The sequence below is a fragment of the Protopterus annectens genome, chromosome 9.part0 (genome assembly GCF_019279795.1).
Source record: "Protopterus annectens isolate FY-2018-M chromosome 9.part0, PAN1.0, whole genome shotgun sequence".
NCBI lineage: Eukaryota > Metazoa > Chordata > Ceratodontiformes > Protopteridae > Protopterus > Protopterus annectens.
The window spans coordinates 1,293,611,363-1,293,628,456 of NC_056743.1; the positions used below are offsets into that span (position 1 = coordinate 1,293,611,363).

General features: G+C 39.0%; 1 protein-coding gene across 1 annotated transcript in view; it reads left to right on the forward strand.

The window, feature by feature from the left end:
- The window catches only part of NPC1L1 (NPC1 like intracellular cholesterol transporter 1), a 243,697-nt gene that overhangs the window by 7,041 nt on the left and 219,562 nt on the right, over positions 1-17,094 (forward strand). Inside the window, exons 2-3 of the mRNA XM_044082234.1 lie at positions 5,734-5,862; positions 12,692-12,798. Coding sequence (XP_043938169.1) covers positions 5,734-5,862; positions 12,692-12,798 — 236 coding nt within the window. The remainder of the gene's footprint in view (positions 1-5,733; positions 5,863-12,691; positions 12,799-17,094) is intronic.

Below are 17,094 nucleotides of genomic sequence, written 5' to 3' on the forward strand. Positions count from 1 at the left end.
TTGGAGTAAGGGCAAGGTTAGGAGATAGATCTCGTGTAGAGTGTGCGAGTGTTTGAGGGTTGGAGTAAGGGCTAATTTATGAGATAGATTTAGCTGTGTACGTGTATAAGTGATTCTTGTTACAGTTAGAATAAGGGCTTTTCAAAGGCTAAACTGAATTGCATGACTGTATGGTTTTGAAGGTTTATTGCCTGTGCTTGTCTTGTGCAGTGTTTTTGTTAGGGAACAATCGTGTGCTATCCCTATTCTGGCTCCTAACTCTAACCCTGCATCTTACTTTCTGAAATACCCTTTCCATAACAAAATCATATGCAAAGTATCCATTCTACTAACGCAAGTCCCGAGATGAAGGAAATAGTCACTTTAATTTGTTAAAATTAAAAATAAAATTTAGTTAAGCTGTTTCATTTTACAACACCTTTCATAGTGACTTCATCAGAACCTTGTGTTCTTATCTATCACTTCTTCTTTTAAAAGAATGAGTCACATGACATAAAAATCAGCTGATACTGGGCAAATGTCCTTCAAAGCTGATGTTTAAAGATGATATAGGTTCATAGGTTCATAGGTTCATACTAGGCTATCTGCCCTAGGGCATTTATAAGCCTAGCCAGAGTGTGTTTTGTTTTTTCACCATTTTAAATTAATTTTGCTATGCCTTTTTTTTTTTGAGTTAGTATGTGCCTCTGTCTAACAGTGACACAGAAGTGATAGCCGGGTAAACTTCCTTGAAAGAGAGTCAATGTGATAAAAGAGCTGGAGTTTTATGGCATCTGTTTGAGCCCCAGATCATCTTGGTTGGGTACTTTGGGGGGTCTTTCCAGTTGCTGCAGGTCTCTGGTAAGGTACATCCCAAGGGGGGCATTGTACTCAATTATGGGCCTGATGAGGTAGATGTAATCCCCTTCATGATTAGGTGGGCGTTTTGCCAAAGGATGCCAAGGGATGACTATACACTTTTTGGCCACCAGTTGTCTGTTTCTTGAGCCCCTTTGGAGGATGCTTGTGTCTGACATGGCTCCAAATTCTCTAACCATGGGGGGTTCTGTCCTTGAGCAGTTTGCAACCATCTAGTGACACGGGGAGTTTATATTTAAGCTGGTGAGCTGATTGAACAGTAGTTATGTTTTTGGTTTAGCTTTTCTTGGAGTTCATGTAGGAATCTCTAGGATAGATATTTTTTGCCCTTTTTGAGGAAGGAGGGAGGAGAAGTTTGTGAAACCTGTGTCCAGCTAGGATGTGCTTGTTGTTTGTAGTGTTTGTATTTTTGTCATTTTGGACTAATTCTGAGCATATCTGGGAGAATTCCCACAGGTTTCCTACATATAAAAAAGAAAACCTTGTGATTATCCTTAGTGTCCTGTGCAATTTTTTATGTTGGTGATGATCAGGTCAGTATGTTTCCCCTCTTGTGGGAGTGGTAACAAGTTGTTCTAGAACCACCTTTGGGCTAGTGTTTGGGCTAGAGTAATGCTCCTTGAAGTGTAATATAATGGTGTTGGAGAGACCTTCATATTTTCCAGTAGAACCAGGTTTCTGTTACTGCACAGATATCGATGTTACAGGTGCAAGCAGCCCCCTAGAGGACATCGTGGCTTGTCGAGCATGTCATCCCAGGCTGACAGGCATTGGATCCCCTTTGAATGACACCAACACTTAAGCCAATTGTTGAAATTGATCATCTTGTCTTCATATTGTGGCATCATTCTTGGTGAGGTAATAGCTACTCAAGGTCAGGAGTCATATACCCTGCTGGGCTACATGCAGAGAGCTCCTCTATGTCTCTTTACCTTGGAATGACCTGAGTGCTTGTGTTGTGTGCTTTAAACAGGCAGCTCACCGTGACCTTCTCCTTGTTTCAGCCTGGTGGCGGAGTCACCTATTACAAGTGTATCAGGTGTGTTGTTTAGCCTTAAGGGCTGTGACTGTCGGCACACTGGCTTTGTGAGCTATGTGTCTGCTTAGGCAGATTTTGTGTGTTTATATGTTTGGTTTGTTGTCATGGTAGGTCTATGTGAGACTGGAATTGTAGTGAGTGTGGTTTCCTTCTCCTCCTGACTGGTTACGCCAGTGCTGAGTTGAGAGAGCTTAGCCTCCAGTTTGGCTATATGGTTGCATCTCCTAATGTGGGGAAAATGTTTGGGAGGAGAGGAGAGGGTTGTCTGTGTACATGAGGCAGTTGAGGCAGTTGCCTCAAGATTCCCAGATTCACCAGCTGTTGAACATGCTAGAATAGTATTGGGAATTCCTTTATAATAAAAAAAAAGCCCCAAGGGGAACAGTACTCAAGGGGGAGTTTGTGAGGTTGTAGTGCTTTTAATTTTGGTAACTTAAATGCAATGTGTTACAGGTAACGTAACTTTTTCAAGTGAAACAAGGAAATAAGTACATTAAACAGAAGTGCTAAAAGGCCGCATTTTAGGTGGAATTAGCATTTCAGGGAAATAAACAAACAACAAGCATACAAATAAAGCTAGATTCAGCAGGCCTGGATCTAGTCTCTATACTACAACAAAAAAGGTGTACCACCAGTAAGAAACACCTCTCCACACAACACAAGAGTGCAGAATCGCTTCCTTCTTAAAAATAAAACTGGCCTGAAAGTCAAGTGCTTAAACCAGAACTAATACACTTTTAGAATAACAGACAAAGTGCTTAAATCAAAAACTTAAAAAATGATAGCTACACTTTAATCAAGTTACTACCAGCAGTAATGTTATGCAAAAAGCTAGATTCAGGGCACTATAAGCTTTAAAGAAATTCCCAGCTCCAGAAGGACAGACCAGCCTCTCCTCCCACAAGAAGTACTTAAACCAGAATTAATACACTTTTAGAATAACAGACACTGAGCCCTATCTAAATACAATAAAAAACATTACTTATGCGTAAAAATAAAAATAGTATGTCCTAAAAATCTGTTATTTACTAAAAGTGTTACAAAAAACAGGATAATTCCTGGGACTATGTATGCTAAAACATATACATTTAAAAGTGTAATATATTTTACATTTTTAGTGAATTGAATAGCGAGTGAAGTACCTTATAAAATGAAAGATGTTAGATATGTGATGCAAAAGGAGGTGGTGATTCCAGTGTATGTGACATAAGCAGATGATGTAGTTGCTAAAAAATATGGATGAGAGACATGTAAGTTGGTCTGAAAGGCTGTTTAAAGGAAATGGGAATGACCTTGAATAAAGATAAAAGTAAGGGGCTTAGATGATGTGGTGAAAATTAGGAGCATGTATTTTTCAATGAATGAAGTGTATACTAGTGATAACATTTGGGAAAAATGATGTAGTTATAATGCAGTTGAAGGGTTTGATAGAAGAAATAAAAGAAATATGTCTTCTGTGGAGTGCATATAGATTTGCATTCTGGAAAAAAATGTTTATCTGGGGAATTTTGTATTCATATATCACAGACAGGACCCAGGAAGTTAGAATTGGGGGTCCACCTTTACAAAGAGGACAGTCACAAGTGGAGTCCCTCAGGGATCAGTCCTTGGGCCGCTTCTTTTTGTCATTTTCTTCTCAGAAGTCAAGGCCAATGTCAGTGGTCTCTGTCTGACTAAATTTGCAGATGATTGCAAAATAGGAGCTGTAATTGAATCTCACACTAACACAAATGTTCTTCAGCAGGGGCTGACACAGACAAACAACTGATGTCAGAGCCATGGACTAAAACTAAATGCCAAGAAATGCATAATAGTATCCTTTGGGAAGTCATCCATCCCTGGTAACTATCATATTGACAATACACCCCTTAGAGATGACCCAGTAGTTAGGGACACACATAGATAGTAATTTAGCCTTTAATCATCACATGTCTACAGTGGTGAAGAAATTATTCTATGTTGCACAACTTATAAACAAAGGTATGGCATCTAAATCCAAGGAAGTCATTGTTCCACTGTGTTCGGCATTCATCAAACCTATCATTGAGTACAATGCCCCCTTTGGTATGTACCTAACCAAACATATCCAACAACTGGACCATCCACAGAGGTTCCTCATTAAAAGAATACAGGGCATAAGTAATATGCAGACCGCCTCAAGGCTCTATCCCTTCATTCTGTCTCCTACAGGCTTTTGAGAGGAGATCTATGCCTGGTATACAGGGCATTGTCAGACCACACTCTGATGGACCTCCTACATATCCACAAAACAAACAGTACCAATATTACCCATTCTAAAGACTTAAACCTTGCCTGTGATATAAATAGGACCTGCTGGAGAGATAGGTACTGTATGTATCCCAGAGACTACACCGTCTATGGAACAGGCTCCCCATCCATGTGAAGCAGAGTTCCTCCCTAACCCAATTCAAGTGCAACTTGGACAATTGGATGGGAAACTGGAAATTCATCCCTGATTTGGCACCTATGTCTCTAATGCAAACAGGCAACCTGTGCATGGTTTATCTCCCAGGCCCATGCTTACACTTATCAAGGGTATCAAATTTGTCAGAGATTTGGGACGCATGGCTAGGCTTAAAAAGGTCATTGTGGTCATCAGCCTAGTAAACACCTATGAACCTATTAATGGAAAAATAGCATTTATGCCAAATGTTTATATGATCTCAGAAAAATATGAAAAGGAAATCATGTAATTAATGTTTTCCTTCATAAGGAGTTCAAGTTTAAACCCAGTGAAAGGAGGTGTGTTGTATGTAAGTGAAGATGAAGGGGGATTGGTCTTACTAATTCCAGTCATTTATTCTGCTCTTCTTTAAACTTTTATAGAGTACTAAAGTGCTTAAAGGAAGACAATGAGAAATTATTAGTGAAAATGTTTAAATATAAGTACAAAAAGTTCTGAGAGAGGATGAGAATAAGAAAAAGAGAAAACTATGTAAATGAAGAAATTAAAAATTATGAAGAACAAATATTAACATGAAAATAAAAAAATATGAAATAGAGAAACTATACTGGAAAAGCTCACCCAGACTGTACCACAACTTGCTGTGAGGGAAAGGTTAGTTTGCTTTTGCTTTCTTATATTTTGTATTACTTTATTGCCTTTTTCTGTTTTGTATACTGTGATTTGTTTTCTTTACACTGTGTTTTACTTGTATTCTGCTTTTAATTGCATATTACAACTAGGAAAGAGACCACAGCTGTGTCTCTTGTGAGACATACATACATGTTCTACCACCCTCCTACCCTGGTGCTGTTGTGTTCATAAACACAGCTGTCTTTCTAATTGCCTGTCCCTTATGTTAATTTGACCACATATCTCCTTCCCTCTCCCTTTTCACTGGCTGTTGTGAGTAAGCTCGAAATTATCATTTTGTGAAATCACCCCCCCTTCAACTATTTAAATTTATTGGCCATCCCTCTGTATTTCACAGAACCAGAATACAAAGTGCCCATCCCTTTCAATCTATTATGCTCTTTTAAAACAATTAAAATTAGTGGCTCTCCACTTAGACAGCTAAAGCTTAAGTTACCCCCCTCTTTCACATCTAACTTCTTAGTGCACACTGCAGTGCTTAGGATATTAACCCATTTTTTCCATCTTACCTTTAAATTTTGCATCACCTAATGCAAGACCACCAGTTACAGATGGTACCTCACAATTCAGCCACCTCGCAACTTGACCGTTTCACAATTTAACTGCTCTTTCAGACATCTGGGTGTCCCACAATTCAACCACCATCTCACAATTCGACCCAGAAAGGAGGCTGACAAGTTGTTCATTGTTTCTTGTTGTTGTTGTGTTGTTTATGTAGTGCAGGTGTTTCTTTTAAATGCTGCGAAGAAAGAAGAAATGGGGCCAAAGAAGAGTGATACCAGCAGGAAAAATAAGTGGCTGAGCATTGAAAAGAAGAAAGAAATCATAGATAAAATTGAGAGAGGAGGTAAAATAGGTTGAATAGCAGAACAGTATGGCGTGCCTAGGTCTGCCATCTCTACACTTTGGAAAAAAAGCGACATCAGGTTTGCCATCAAAATATCGAAGGCAAAACATTTTTGAAGCAAAAGACTGAACTACACTGTCAAAAACAAAAACAACATCTAGCCTAAATGTCGAACATCAGTAACATAACAAATGACATTCGACATACAAGACTTCTGGTTTCAATAGTCTGTATGTCCGTTTAAGTTTTAGCAGGGTCAAGCACCCCTGCACCCCCCCCCCACTCTCTACAAATTATATATACCAACTCTGAGATCACACTACAATGAGGAAAAGGGTAAATTCCCGATCTTTATTGTACTGCAATCTCCATTCACAATGCCAAACTCATAATAACAAATCAACCTTTACTTTTGTTATTATGATTTCATATTATTCCAGTTTGGCATTGTGAAGCTTTGAAAACGTACTTTTGGCCACATGATTTTCTAACACAAGCTTTCGAAATTTTGATGACAAACTGAAACAGTGCCATGGGTGCTAAGGTGTCAAAAGGAGAAACAAAGGTTTTGGACAAACGCAGAAAAACAATTCATGAAGATATGGAGAAGAGGCAGATATAGGGAGATCCAATAACTCAGAGCATGATCTGTGAGAAAGCCAAGCTCATCTTTGAAGACCTACAAAAAAAAAACTCCAGGAAGTAACTCACAGAAAACAGAAGAGTTTAAAGCAAGTAGGAATGGTTCTACAGATTTATAAAACAAGTTTCACCCACAGTGTTCTGAGACAAGGAGAGGCAGCTAGTGCTGAAAAGAAGCTGCACAGAAATTTGTCAAGGAATTTGAAGAATTGATAGAGAGAGAAGGCTATCTGCCAGAACAGATTTTTAATTGCAATGAAATGGGGCTTTTCTGGAAGAGATTGCCAAGTAGGACTTACATAACACAAGAAGAATCTAGGGTTCCAAGTCACAAGCCCATGAAAGATAGGGTCACACTCCTACTGGCAGCAAATGCCAGTGGAGACTTCAAGATGAAACCTCTGCTGGTTTATCACTCAGAAAACCCAAGATGCTTTGGAAAAAAGATTATAAAATCAAAATGACCTCTAATGTGGAAATCAAACACCAAAGCGTGGGTAGACCAGGCAGTTTTCATGGATTGGGTTTTCGAGGAGTTTGCTCCAAGTGTCAAGAAGTACCTGACAGAGAATAATTTGCCAATGAAAGCTCTTCTGCTTCTGGACAATGCCTCTGCCCACCCTTGAGAGTTAGAGGAAATTCTTCATATAGACTGTGATTTCATCAAAGTTCAGTTCCTGCCTCCCAGCACAACTTCTGTCATTCAACCTATAGATCAACAAGTGCTTATATTTCTGCTCTTAGTGAGAGAAACAGTAGAGTGCATTGATTCCTGCCTGTTTCTGGTTGAGCAGTGAGTATCTGTGCTTGATGTTCCTGACTGGGCTGGTTGCTATTCAAGGCATCTACCAGGAAAGGGCTACAACAAGCCTACAGACCCTTGTGCAATCTGGGACAAACAAGACTGTGGATCACCAAACAGGCTGTGGCTTGCTTCTCATCTTGAGATTGGTGCTAATGTTTTGTTTCAGTTGAGAAAAGAAGAAAATGAGCATTGTATCACAGCAGAGTGAAGCTGTGGTGAAAAAAGAACTAGTAGTAGCCAGACAGTAGCCATTCACATCACTCCCCTCTTTTCATCATTCTTGACAAGCTAATTCTTTGTTTTCAGTAAGTACTGCTTGATATGTTTCTAACTTCAGAATATCTGCCTAAATACTTCATCCTTAAATTTTCAGGGTCTACATATTAGTATCCCCTCAAGTGTTTGGCAGTGCCCTATATGGATATGAATTTTCCCACTATCTCCGTTACCAGCTTAGTGGATATGGGCATCCTGTGGCAATGTAGAAATTGTCTCATGTTTATTGACAACCGGTTAATTCTCAAACAAATTAATTTGGTATGTGAGAGATGCATTTCTGCAATGTAACTGGAGGCAAAGCTCTCACATAAAAGTACTCCTAATGTCAATAAGGTTCTCAGTAGTACACACTCTGCACCCATCACATACAATTCAAAGCAAATGCATAGACCCACATATGCTGAGGCACTTAAATGTAACCTTCCTATATGCCAAAGACCTTCCCAATGAAGTGCACATAACAAATGCCCTCAGCAGCCCCATATGCACTCTTTCAAAACAACACCCACATCAACTCATACAGCCACATATCATAAAACCTCTACGTCGAAGCCCATAAGGCAACCCACTACACAATCAAACATTCTGGTCATTGGAGACTCCACTGTGAGACATACTGATGTCCCTCTCTCCAGGTTGAGTAAGGAGAGAATCATGGTCAGTTGCTTATCAGAGGCTAGGATCCGCCACATTATGTACACACTCAGGTCATTGGACCACAAGTACCAGTATGACTCAAGTCATAGTCCATGTGGGTGTAAATGACCTGAGATGTACCTCCCTAGACTATATGAAGACAGACGTCATGAAGATCTCAAAATATGTGTCACAGACTGGTATAAGCCTAGCATTGAGCAGCATTTTACATTCTCCAAGGATGATACCACAATATGAACAAAAGGTGACTGACTTTAATAATTGGCTTAGTTTCTGTTGTCATTCTGAGGGGTGCAATATTTGTCAGCTTGGAAAGAGATGTTCAACAGACCATGCTGCTTTGACAGGGATGGTCTGCATCTCTGCCCTAGGCTTTTGAATATTATCTAAATCATTGTCTTCCCCAACAGTGCCTTTTTTAGGCAATGCCAAACTGAAAGTACTTTCAACATAACACAACAAAACCAAGAAAGTCTGAAGGTATTACTGCTCAATGCAAGGATCTAAATAAAAAACTCCACTCCCTAGAAGCTCTCTTCACCCTAGACAATGATGACATCTTTGCGGTCACTGACACATGGTTTAAATTCATGGAGAGCACATCGACAGTGCAAGGTTAGAATGCCTTCCAAACATTTTGACCAACTACTACACAGACAGGGACTAAAGCTGGAGGTGTCTTAATTTACATCACAAATAAATATACCTCAAGGCTGGTCAAACAGGACAATACACTTGAGCTGCTCTATGTTGAAATCACCATAGGCAAAATCCAGTATCACTTCCTTGCAAGCTATAGGTCCCCCTCTATGATCCAGGAAACCCATACCATGTATTTAAACTTACTGGAAACACTCACCATCCAACCCAATACCATATTCATGGGTGACTTTAATTACCCTACTATTAATTGGGAATCCTATATGACAACAAACATACAGGCACAGAGATTCCTGGATTTTGTACACACAAACTCCGTGGACCAGATTGTCAATACACCAACCAGTAGTGCAGCCATACTGGATCTGATCCTCACTAATGTGGGAGTGCTGCACACCTCCTAGTGTAATATCTTCCCTGGTAAGGTCAGACCACAAAATGGTTTCCTTTGAAGTAAATACAAAGCCTGGATCCCCAACTAACACTGGAATTCAGGAACTAGTCTAAGGGTAACTTCCTGCTATTAAGTGATAACCTGGCAAACTTTCAAGCCCCACATAAAGCCTGAGAACACTGCTGCCTATGCAGAACTTGTCACAGGAAAATCTATACAAGCATTTTAATAGCTGCATAGAGGCAGCTATACCCACCATGAGGAAGTACAGAACTAACTGAAAAAACATTCCACCCTGGTGGAATCACAAAATGAACAGGCTGTATAACAGAAGGAAAAAATCATTGCAAAAATTAGGAGGCGCAGCATCTAGCAAGATAAGAACACTCTCATCAAACTAAACAAACAACTCAGAGTAGAAATAGACTACCAAAACCAAATTTGAGGTAAATTTTGCCACCCAGGCCAAGGACAACCATAAGGCATTCTTTAGCTATGTCTCCAACCTCAAAGGCAATACACACTTGTGTGCAGAGCTCATTGTAAATGGAGCCACATATACTGAGCCAGAAGATAAAGCAAACCTACTGACCAATGAATTCTGCTCCAATTTAACCCTTCTCTCCCCTCAACCTTCCCTCAGGAAATACCATCAAATATAACTCCCCTGCTACCACTAGGGAATATTTTCTTAATGCTCTCTCTCTAAGGCCAAAAAACAAATCAATGGGCCCAGACAATATCCCAGTATGCTTTCTAAATATAATGAAACATGACTTATCAGGTCCTCTGGAATTGCTATTTAACTGTAGTCTCCAAACAGGCTTCATGCCTTATGAATGGAGAACATTAACAGTCATCCCTCTGCACAAAGGTGGGCCATCTACAGACCCTGGAAACTACAGACCCATATCTCACTAGTCTTTTATGCAATGCCATGGAAAGAATTATCATGGAAATGATTAATAATGATATAATAAACCTCCAGACACCGGACCCAACCCAGTTTGGTTTCATCAAGGGCAGGTCATGCCTAGTCAACCTAGTGGACGTCTATGAGAAGGTCACCAAAGCAATGGATGAGGGCAAAATCATTCACACTGCCTACCTTGACCTGGCCAAGGCATTTGACACAATACCCCAAATGGGCATTGTTGACAAACTCAGGAGGTTAGGTACAAATACATACATCATCCAGTGTATAGCTAAATGGCTCACAGTCAGGACCAAGGAAGTTAGACTTGGGGAGTCCACCTCTAGAAAGAGGCCAGTCACAAGTGGAGCCCCTCAAGGATAGTTCCTTGGACCGCTCCTTTTTGACATTTACTTCTCTGAAGTCAAGACCACTGTCAGTGGTCTCTGGATGACTAAATCTGCAGATGATTGAAATCACTGAATCCCACACTGACACAAATTTTGTCAAGAAAGGGCTGACAAGACAAATAACTGGTGTTAGTGTCAAGGAGTAAAACCAAATGCCAAGAAATGCATAATAGAATCCTATGGCAAGCTATCCACCCCTGGTAACTATCTTATTGACAACACCAACCTTAGAGTTGACTCAGTAGTCAGGGACTTTGGGACACACATAGTCAATAATCTAGCCCTTGGCCATCACATGTCTACAGTAGTGAAGAAATAAAAAAAGTTGATCGATTTATAAACAAAGGTATGGCATCTAGGTCCAAGGAAGTCATTGTTCTACTGTATTTGTCATTCATCATACCTATCATTGAGTACAATCCCCCTTTGGTATGTACCTAACCAGGCATATCCAACAACTGGAACATCCACAGAGGCTCCCTCACTAAAATAATACAGGGTGTAAGTAAAATGTCCTAAGCAGATCACCTCAAGGCCCTATCCATGTATTCTGTCTCCTACAGGCTGTTGAGGAGAGATCTATGTCTGGCATACAGGGCATTGCCAGACTCCAGTCTGATGGACCTGCTGCATATCCACAAACCAAACATTACCAGAATTACCCATTCACCTTGCCCGTGATATAAATAGTGACTGCTGGAGAGACAGGTTTGTATCCCAGAAACTACCCCATCTCTGGAACAGGCTCCCCATCCATGTGAAGCAGAGTTCCTCTCTAACCCAGTTCAAGAGTAACTTGGACAATTGAATGGGGAACAGAAAATTCATCCCTCGTTTGGGACCTATAGCTCTAATGGACACAGGTAACCTGTAAATTCCTCATCTCCCAGGCCCCTGCTTGTAAATTTTTCATCTCCCAAGCCCCTGCTTATACTTAGCAAGTGTACTAGAACTTGTCAGAGATTTGGGATGCATGGCTAGGCTTAAAAAGGCCCTTGTGGTCTTTACCCCAGTGAACACCTATAAAACTAAAATAGAAGGATGTGGTATAGTAATGTAATAAAACAATAATATTATTATGCAAATCCATGGGGAAATTTACCAGAAGAAGTGATCAAAGCCATTGAAGTAAGAAAAAGTGATGTACCAAGATAGCAGAGTATCAGGAATTCTTATGAAGAGTGGTAATAAATAAGTTACCAGTAAAGGGGAATATGCCATATAAAAAGAAAGTTGAAATAGTATGTTGATTTTGTGGTGAGGAAGACACAATGGAGCATGTTTTTTGAAATGTAAAAGAGTGGTGAAACTCTGGAAAAAGTTGTATGTATAAAATTGTTTGAGAATATTAATGACATAAACAATATAAATATGAATATAATTTATATGGATATTATATATATAAAATCCAAATCCCTTAGAGCCACGCGCTCGAGGGATTTGAACCTCAGCATAGAAATAAATAGGACATGCTGGAGGGACAGATTCATAACCCAGAGGCTCCCTTCACTCTGGAATAGAATCCCAATCCATGTCAGGCAGAGCCTCTCACTGACTCTATTCAAGAGGAATCTTGATGAGTGTATGGGGGATCGTAGGTTTACCCCGGGGATTACTTCTGTGTCACTACTAGACAGAGGCACAGTAAACTAACCTTAAAAAGGGCACAGTAAACTCAAAATCAAAGGGTGGTGAAAGCCAATTACACTCTGGCTAGGCTTGTAAATGCCCCAGGGCAGATAGCCTAGTATGAACCTATGAACCTATGAACCTATAAGAACAAGAGGAAAGAATATGTGAGAAGGTAGACAAGAATTTATTTTATGTAATATGGGTCATCCGGAATGAAATACTGAAGGAAATCTTATTTAATTGGAAATGGATTTTGGAAGATATGTTGCAAAAAATTAAGATTATTTTTGTGGAAGAAGGAGTGGGGGTTATGGAGGAATAACAATGAGTATAAGAAACATGATAACTAGTAACAAAAACAGAAATATCTATATGTGGCTGTAAATATGTCCATTGTGTAAATATGTAAATAATGTTTTATGTTGTGTTAAATAAAGGACCCCTATTTTTTGATAGTTCCCTTGGGATCTTTTACATTCACCAGAGCTACCAGCAACTTGAGCAGATTGATCTTGACTTAATGCCTCATCCAAAGGACAACACAGTCAGGAGTGCAGTAGCCCCCGTCCCCCCCATGCTACAATGTAGTGTGAGCAATCAAATCACCTGGAGAGGGAATAGAACCCACAATCTTCTTGTCTTCCAGCACCAAAGGTCAGTGTGCTACCTATTGCACCAGTGACACTGGTTGACAAGTGAGTCTGAATTGAACTGGTGTTCATTTCAGGTAGATCCAGGAGGCACATGAGTTACCTAGTGAACATGCAGGGGAATATGTGTCAGAGCTGCCATTACTGCATATCTTTCACCCTGAGCATAATAAACAGGAAAAAATCTAACTCACCCCGTCAACTTCCTTATAAATCCTGACTGAGTTGTGGCAGAGACATCTGACTGCCCCCACTGCAAATTCTAATTTAATATAGTAAGAAATTGAGCCCTCTCATACCAAAAAGGGATACCATGCAGTGGATAAACTCATATCAAAGTCAACAGTTGAGAGAAGTAGGTACAAATAATGGCCAGGAAACAGTAAACGGGGGGTGTTCTTACATCTCTGAGGTTTACAGTTCAAGTCTGATCTTTCTTCCCTGTTGGTGCAGGGTTTGCACATTCCCTCCATGTCTCTGTGTTTACCCCCAAAATCCTCTATTGTCTTACCATCTCCCAGAAAATATGGCATACAGGTAACTACTCTAAATTCTCCATAATAAGGGCCTCACAGAAACGGATAACTGGTGCCAGAGCCATGGCCTGAAGTTAAACGCCAAAAAAAAATGTATAGTCACAAAAAAAAAAAAAACAAGGTTATCCCTAAAACCATAGAGGTTAGAGCTACCGCCCAGAAAAACAGGGAGGATCTCAGACAGAAATCACCCATCAGGGGAGCCTTGCCACTTTTAGTTAGTAAGTAAGTAATTCTAGTTCTCGCCCACCTGATCATGATCATGTACCTCATCTAGAGAGGATTCACAAGGATCCCCCTACTCATCACCACCCCTGTACTCATCACTCATTAGACCTCCCCCCTCGAATGTGTAAATGCTGACCAGACACCTGCTATCTGACCAGAGGCCAAAAAGTTCCCACCAAAAGGAAAAAGGTCTCAAAAATATGTCTTTATGCTGCCCGACTGAAAGAACTCCAGACTACTTCAGTCCTTCATACGCTCTTTCAGCTCTCTGTAGCCCTTGCATGATATAAGGCCATGTCAAACTTTACGTGAATATGCCTCACCCTCAAAAAATCTAGGATCCTCAGAACCAACAAGGGCGGAGAGATCAAGGGGCGGACATGGTTATTGACATGGTTATAAATAGGACACAGATTTCAGGACCTTCATCTCCCCCAAGCTGTGAACAAAAGGAACGTATCCATGCAGGATGTGCAGGCAGCTCTGGCCTTCTGGCCCAAAAATGAATCTTGACCAATGGATGGGAGATACCAGATATACCTTAGTGTCACTCAGTGTGCTGACACAGCAAGCACAAAAAAATTTATAGCATTTTTTTTTTATTCAAACTAAAGGTAAAGCCACATAACTATGGGCTAGGCTTATAAATGCCCTTGGGCAGATAGCCTAGTATGAACCTATGAACCTATGAACCTATAAGTCCTTTGAGCTCAAGTCATGGGTAAAAGTGCCAAAGAATGATAGCTCACTTACAAAGTTTTAATAATAAAGTAATTAAAGCAAATGGTATTCTTTTTAGAAAATAATAATGTGGGAGTTGAAGCTAGCCTACTGGAGTACACTGACAGCCTGAAGAATAGATAAATAAATCTCCATTCTTTTGTAAGCATCAGATCATGATTTCTGTTATCATTTATGTGCCTGTTAATACACAAAGTATAAAAATATTGATCTGCTAAAGAAAAAAAAACCTATGCACAGTCTATTTATGGAGAATTTGTTATATGAGAACTACCAACAATGCTGCAACACATACAGCTCTGCAGTAAATACTTCTTTTTGCATGACTGTCACCTCTTCATTCTGATTTAAATCATTTTAAATCCAGGTGCATGAGGAAATGGCTCTCTCACATTTCCAGACGGTTATTTACCAGTGCTGATTCTATTTGCTCGGTGGTTCATCTAACATTCCTGGAGCAGATTAAGCTGTTCATCACTCTGAGTTAATGATCACAGTGTTTTACAAGCTTCTGCCTCCTGGATTGGTTTTCAGCCATCAGGCCAGATCTGCAGGTGACAACGAAATAATTCAAGCTGTTATTAGTCACTTTGTGATCCTCCCTGAAACAGAGGGTATCGGGACTTCGCAGGCACATGTATTTTTGAGTTTCAGTAAAGTCTGCATATTTTACAGTTTGATTTCAGTAAAGAAATAGCTATCACTTGATAAACGGAAGTTATTCTGGAATATTTGAACAATGTTGGTGCCCTGCTTCTTCACTACAGTTGTACTTACTATTTCATTGTGCCTGGTGAGTGTAATGGATTGACTTATTAGCCTAATACTGAATTGAAATGACTTGTTAACCTAAAGATAATTACTTTGATGACATTATACTGTTGATAGATGTTTTCTAATCAATACAATGCAGCAATTATTTAAGTTCTTAGGCTATAGTGGGATATTGCTCAATAAGAAAATGTTTTTTCCCCTCAGCCATGTTCTTCACATTAGCACTTTTATTATTTTGTTTTCACTATGAATGTAATATTACTGTTAAATTATAAATATACATGCCATGTACTGAAAACAAATTAAACCTATACACATTAAATTCAGCTTATAAAATGTTACAAGAAGATGGTCTCTGTTAAACTATGGAAATGTGGGAATACCCTATAAATACATTTTAAAAGTAAACAAATACCTCCACTCACATATTCTTAGAGAAACTGTCTCCATTTCAGATCAAACCAGATAATGGCATTATTTTTCTGTTTGTGGGTTGTGGCTTTGCATGTTTCACAGCTGATTATACTTACTGCATGAGTCACTGGGTAAAGTTATGTAAAAAATGAATCCAGTCCTTCCAAAAACTGACAACATTTGCAGTTCACCAGAATAGTTTATAAGTACACCATACTTTTTAAAATTTCAGTGAGTGACATGGCTCATTGTCAAGAAAGTGCTTCTGCACAAAAGCCCTGTTTTCCTTTTAAAAATATTTATTTGTAACTTCTGTGCTTATTTATTTATTTATTTTGCTAACAAGGTTAGTCCCATTAAGTATGGCCAAACAGCTAATTTCTGTTGGGATAATTTGAGGCAGGAGGTCAAATGGTGTAAGTGGTGATATAAGTTATGATACCTGACACTGGCATACATTTTATAATAAATGCAGCTGTTTTAAAATGTTGAGTGTAATGTTCACACAAACACTGAAAATATGTATTTAATCATCACAATTCAATCATTTTAAGTAACTGTTGCTACATATGATGGCTCAACAGTGCATCTAAACATTAGTTTAAGGCAGTATGACACTAATCATAATATAAAAAAAAAATCCAGAATGTAGCACTACTCCGAAGCATTCAGTATCAGAATAGTTCAAGTTTATGTGGGCATTTTGTGGCATCAACATATTTATGCTGCTTGATGCCTGTATGTGTATATCTAGATCTATGTATGTGTGTCTATGTGTATAAACACACACACACACACACACACACACACACACACACACACACACACACACACACGTGTAAATTTTAGTTCAACATTTCCCAGTATTCCAATAATTTTAGAAGGACTGAATAAGTATACTGAATATTTTTATTTCTAAAATTCACCAGCAAGAAAGTTATAGATATGAGTGTTTGCAAATATACTATAATTCATTCATTTAATACCATATACTAAACATTATTCAGATTCTTCACAACGCATTAATAATTCTAAACCAGCCCTTTAAACGTCTTCATTTCTTTTTCATGTTCTAGTACTTGAAAATATAGATCATTTTTTTTCTGGACATCAAGATACAAAATATATAATCTGTCACTTTGTGTGTGTGTGTGTGTGTGTGTGTGTGTGTGTGTGTGTGTGTGTGTATACATATATATATATATATATATATATATATATATATGTGTGTGTGTGTGTGTGTGTGTGTGTGTGTGTAGTCTCTGCTTTGTCAAGTTCATATCATTAGAAACTTCAGTTAAATGATGTTCTACTAAATAGTCTGTCCAGAAATAAAATGAAATTAACCCTCTTCTGTGCATTAAAATTCATTACAATGGTTCTGTTATGCAGTTATTCCTAGCTAAATATTTATCATAATGTATTATGTCTGGAAATTAAGTACTCGCAAAGCATGTTGCCCTAAATGTAATACATCCACTTGAATGTATGTTTATA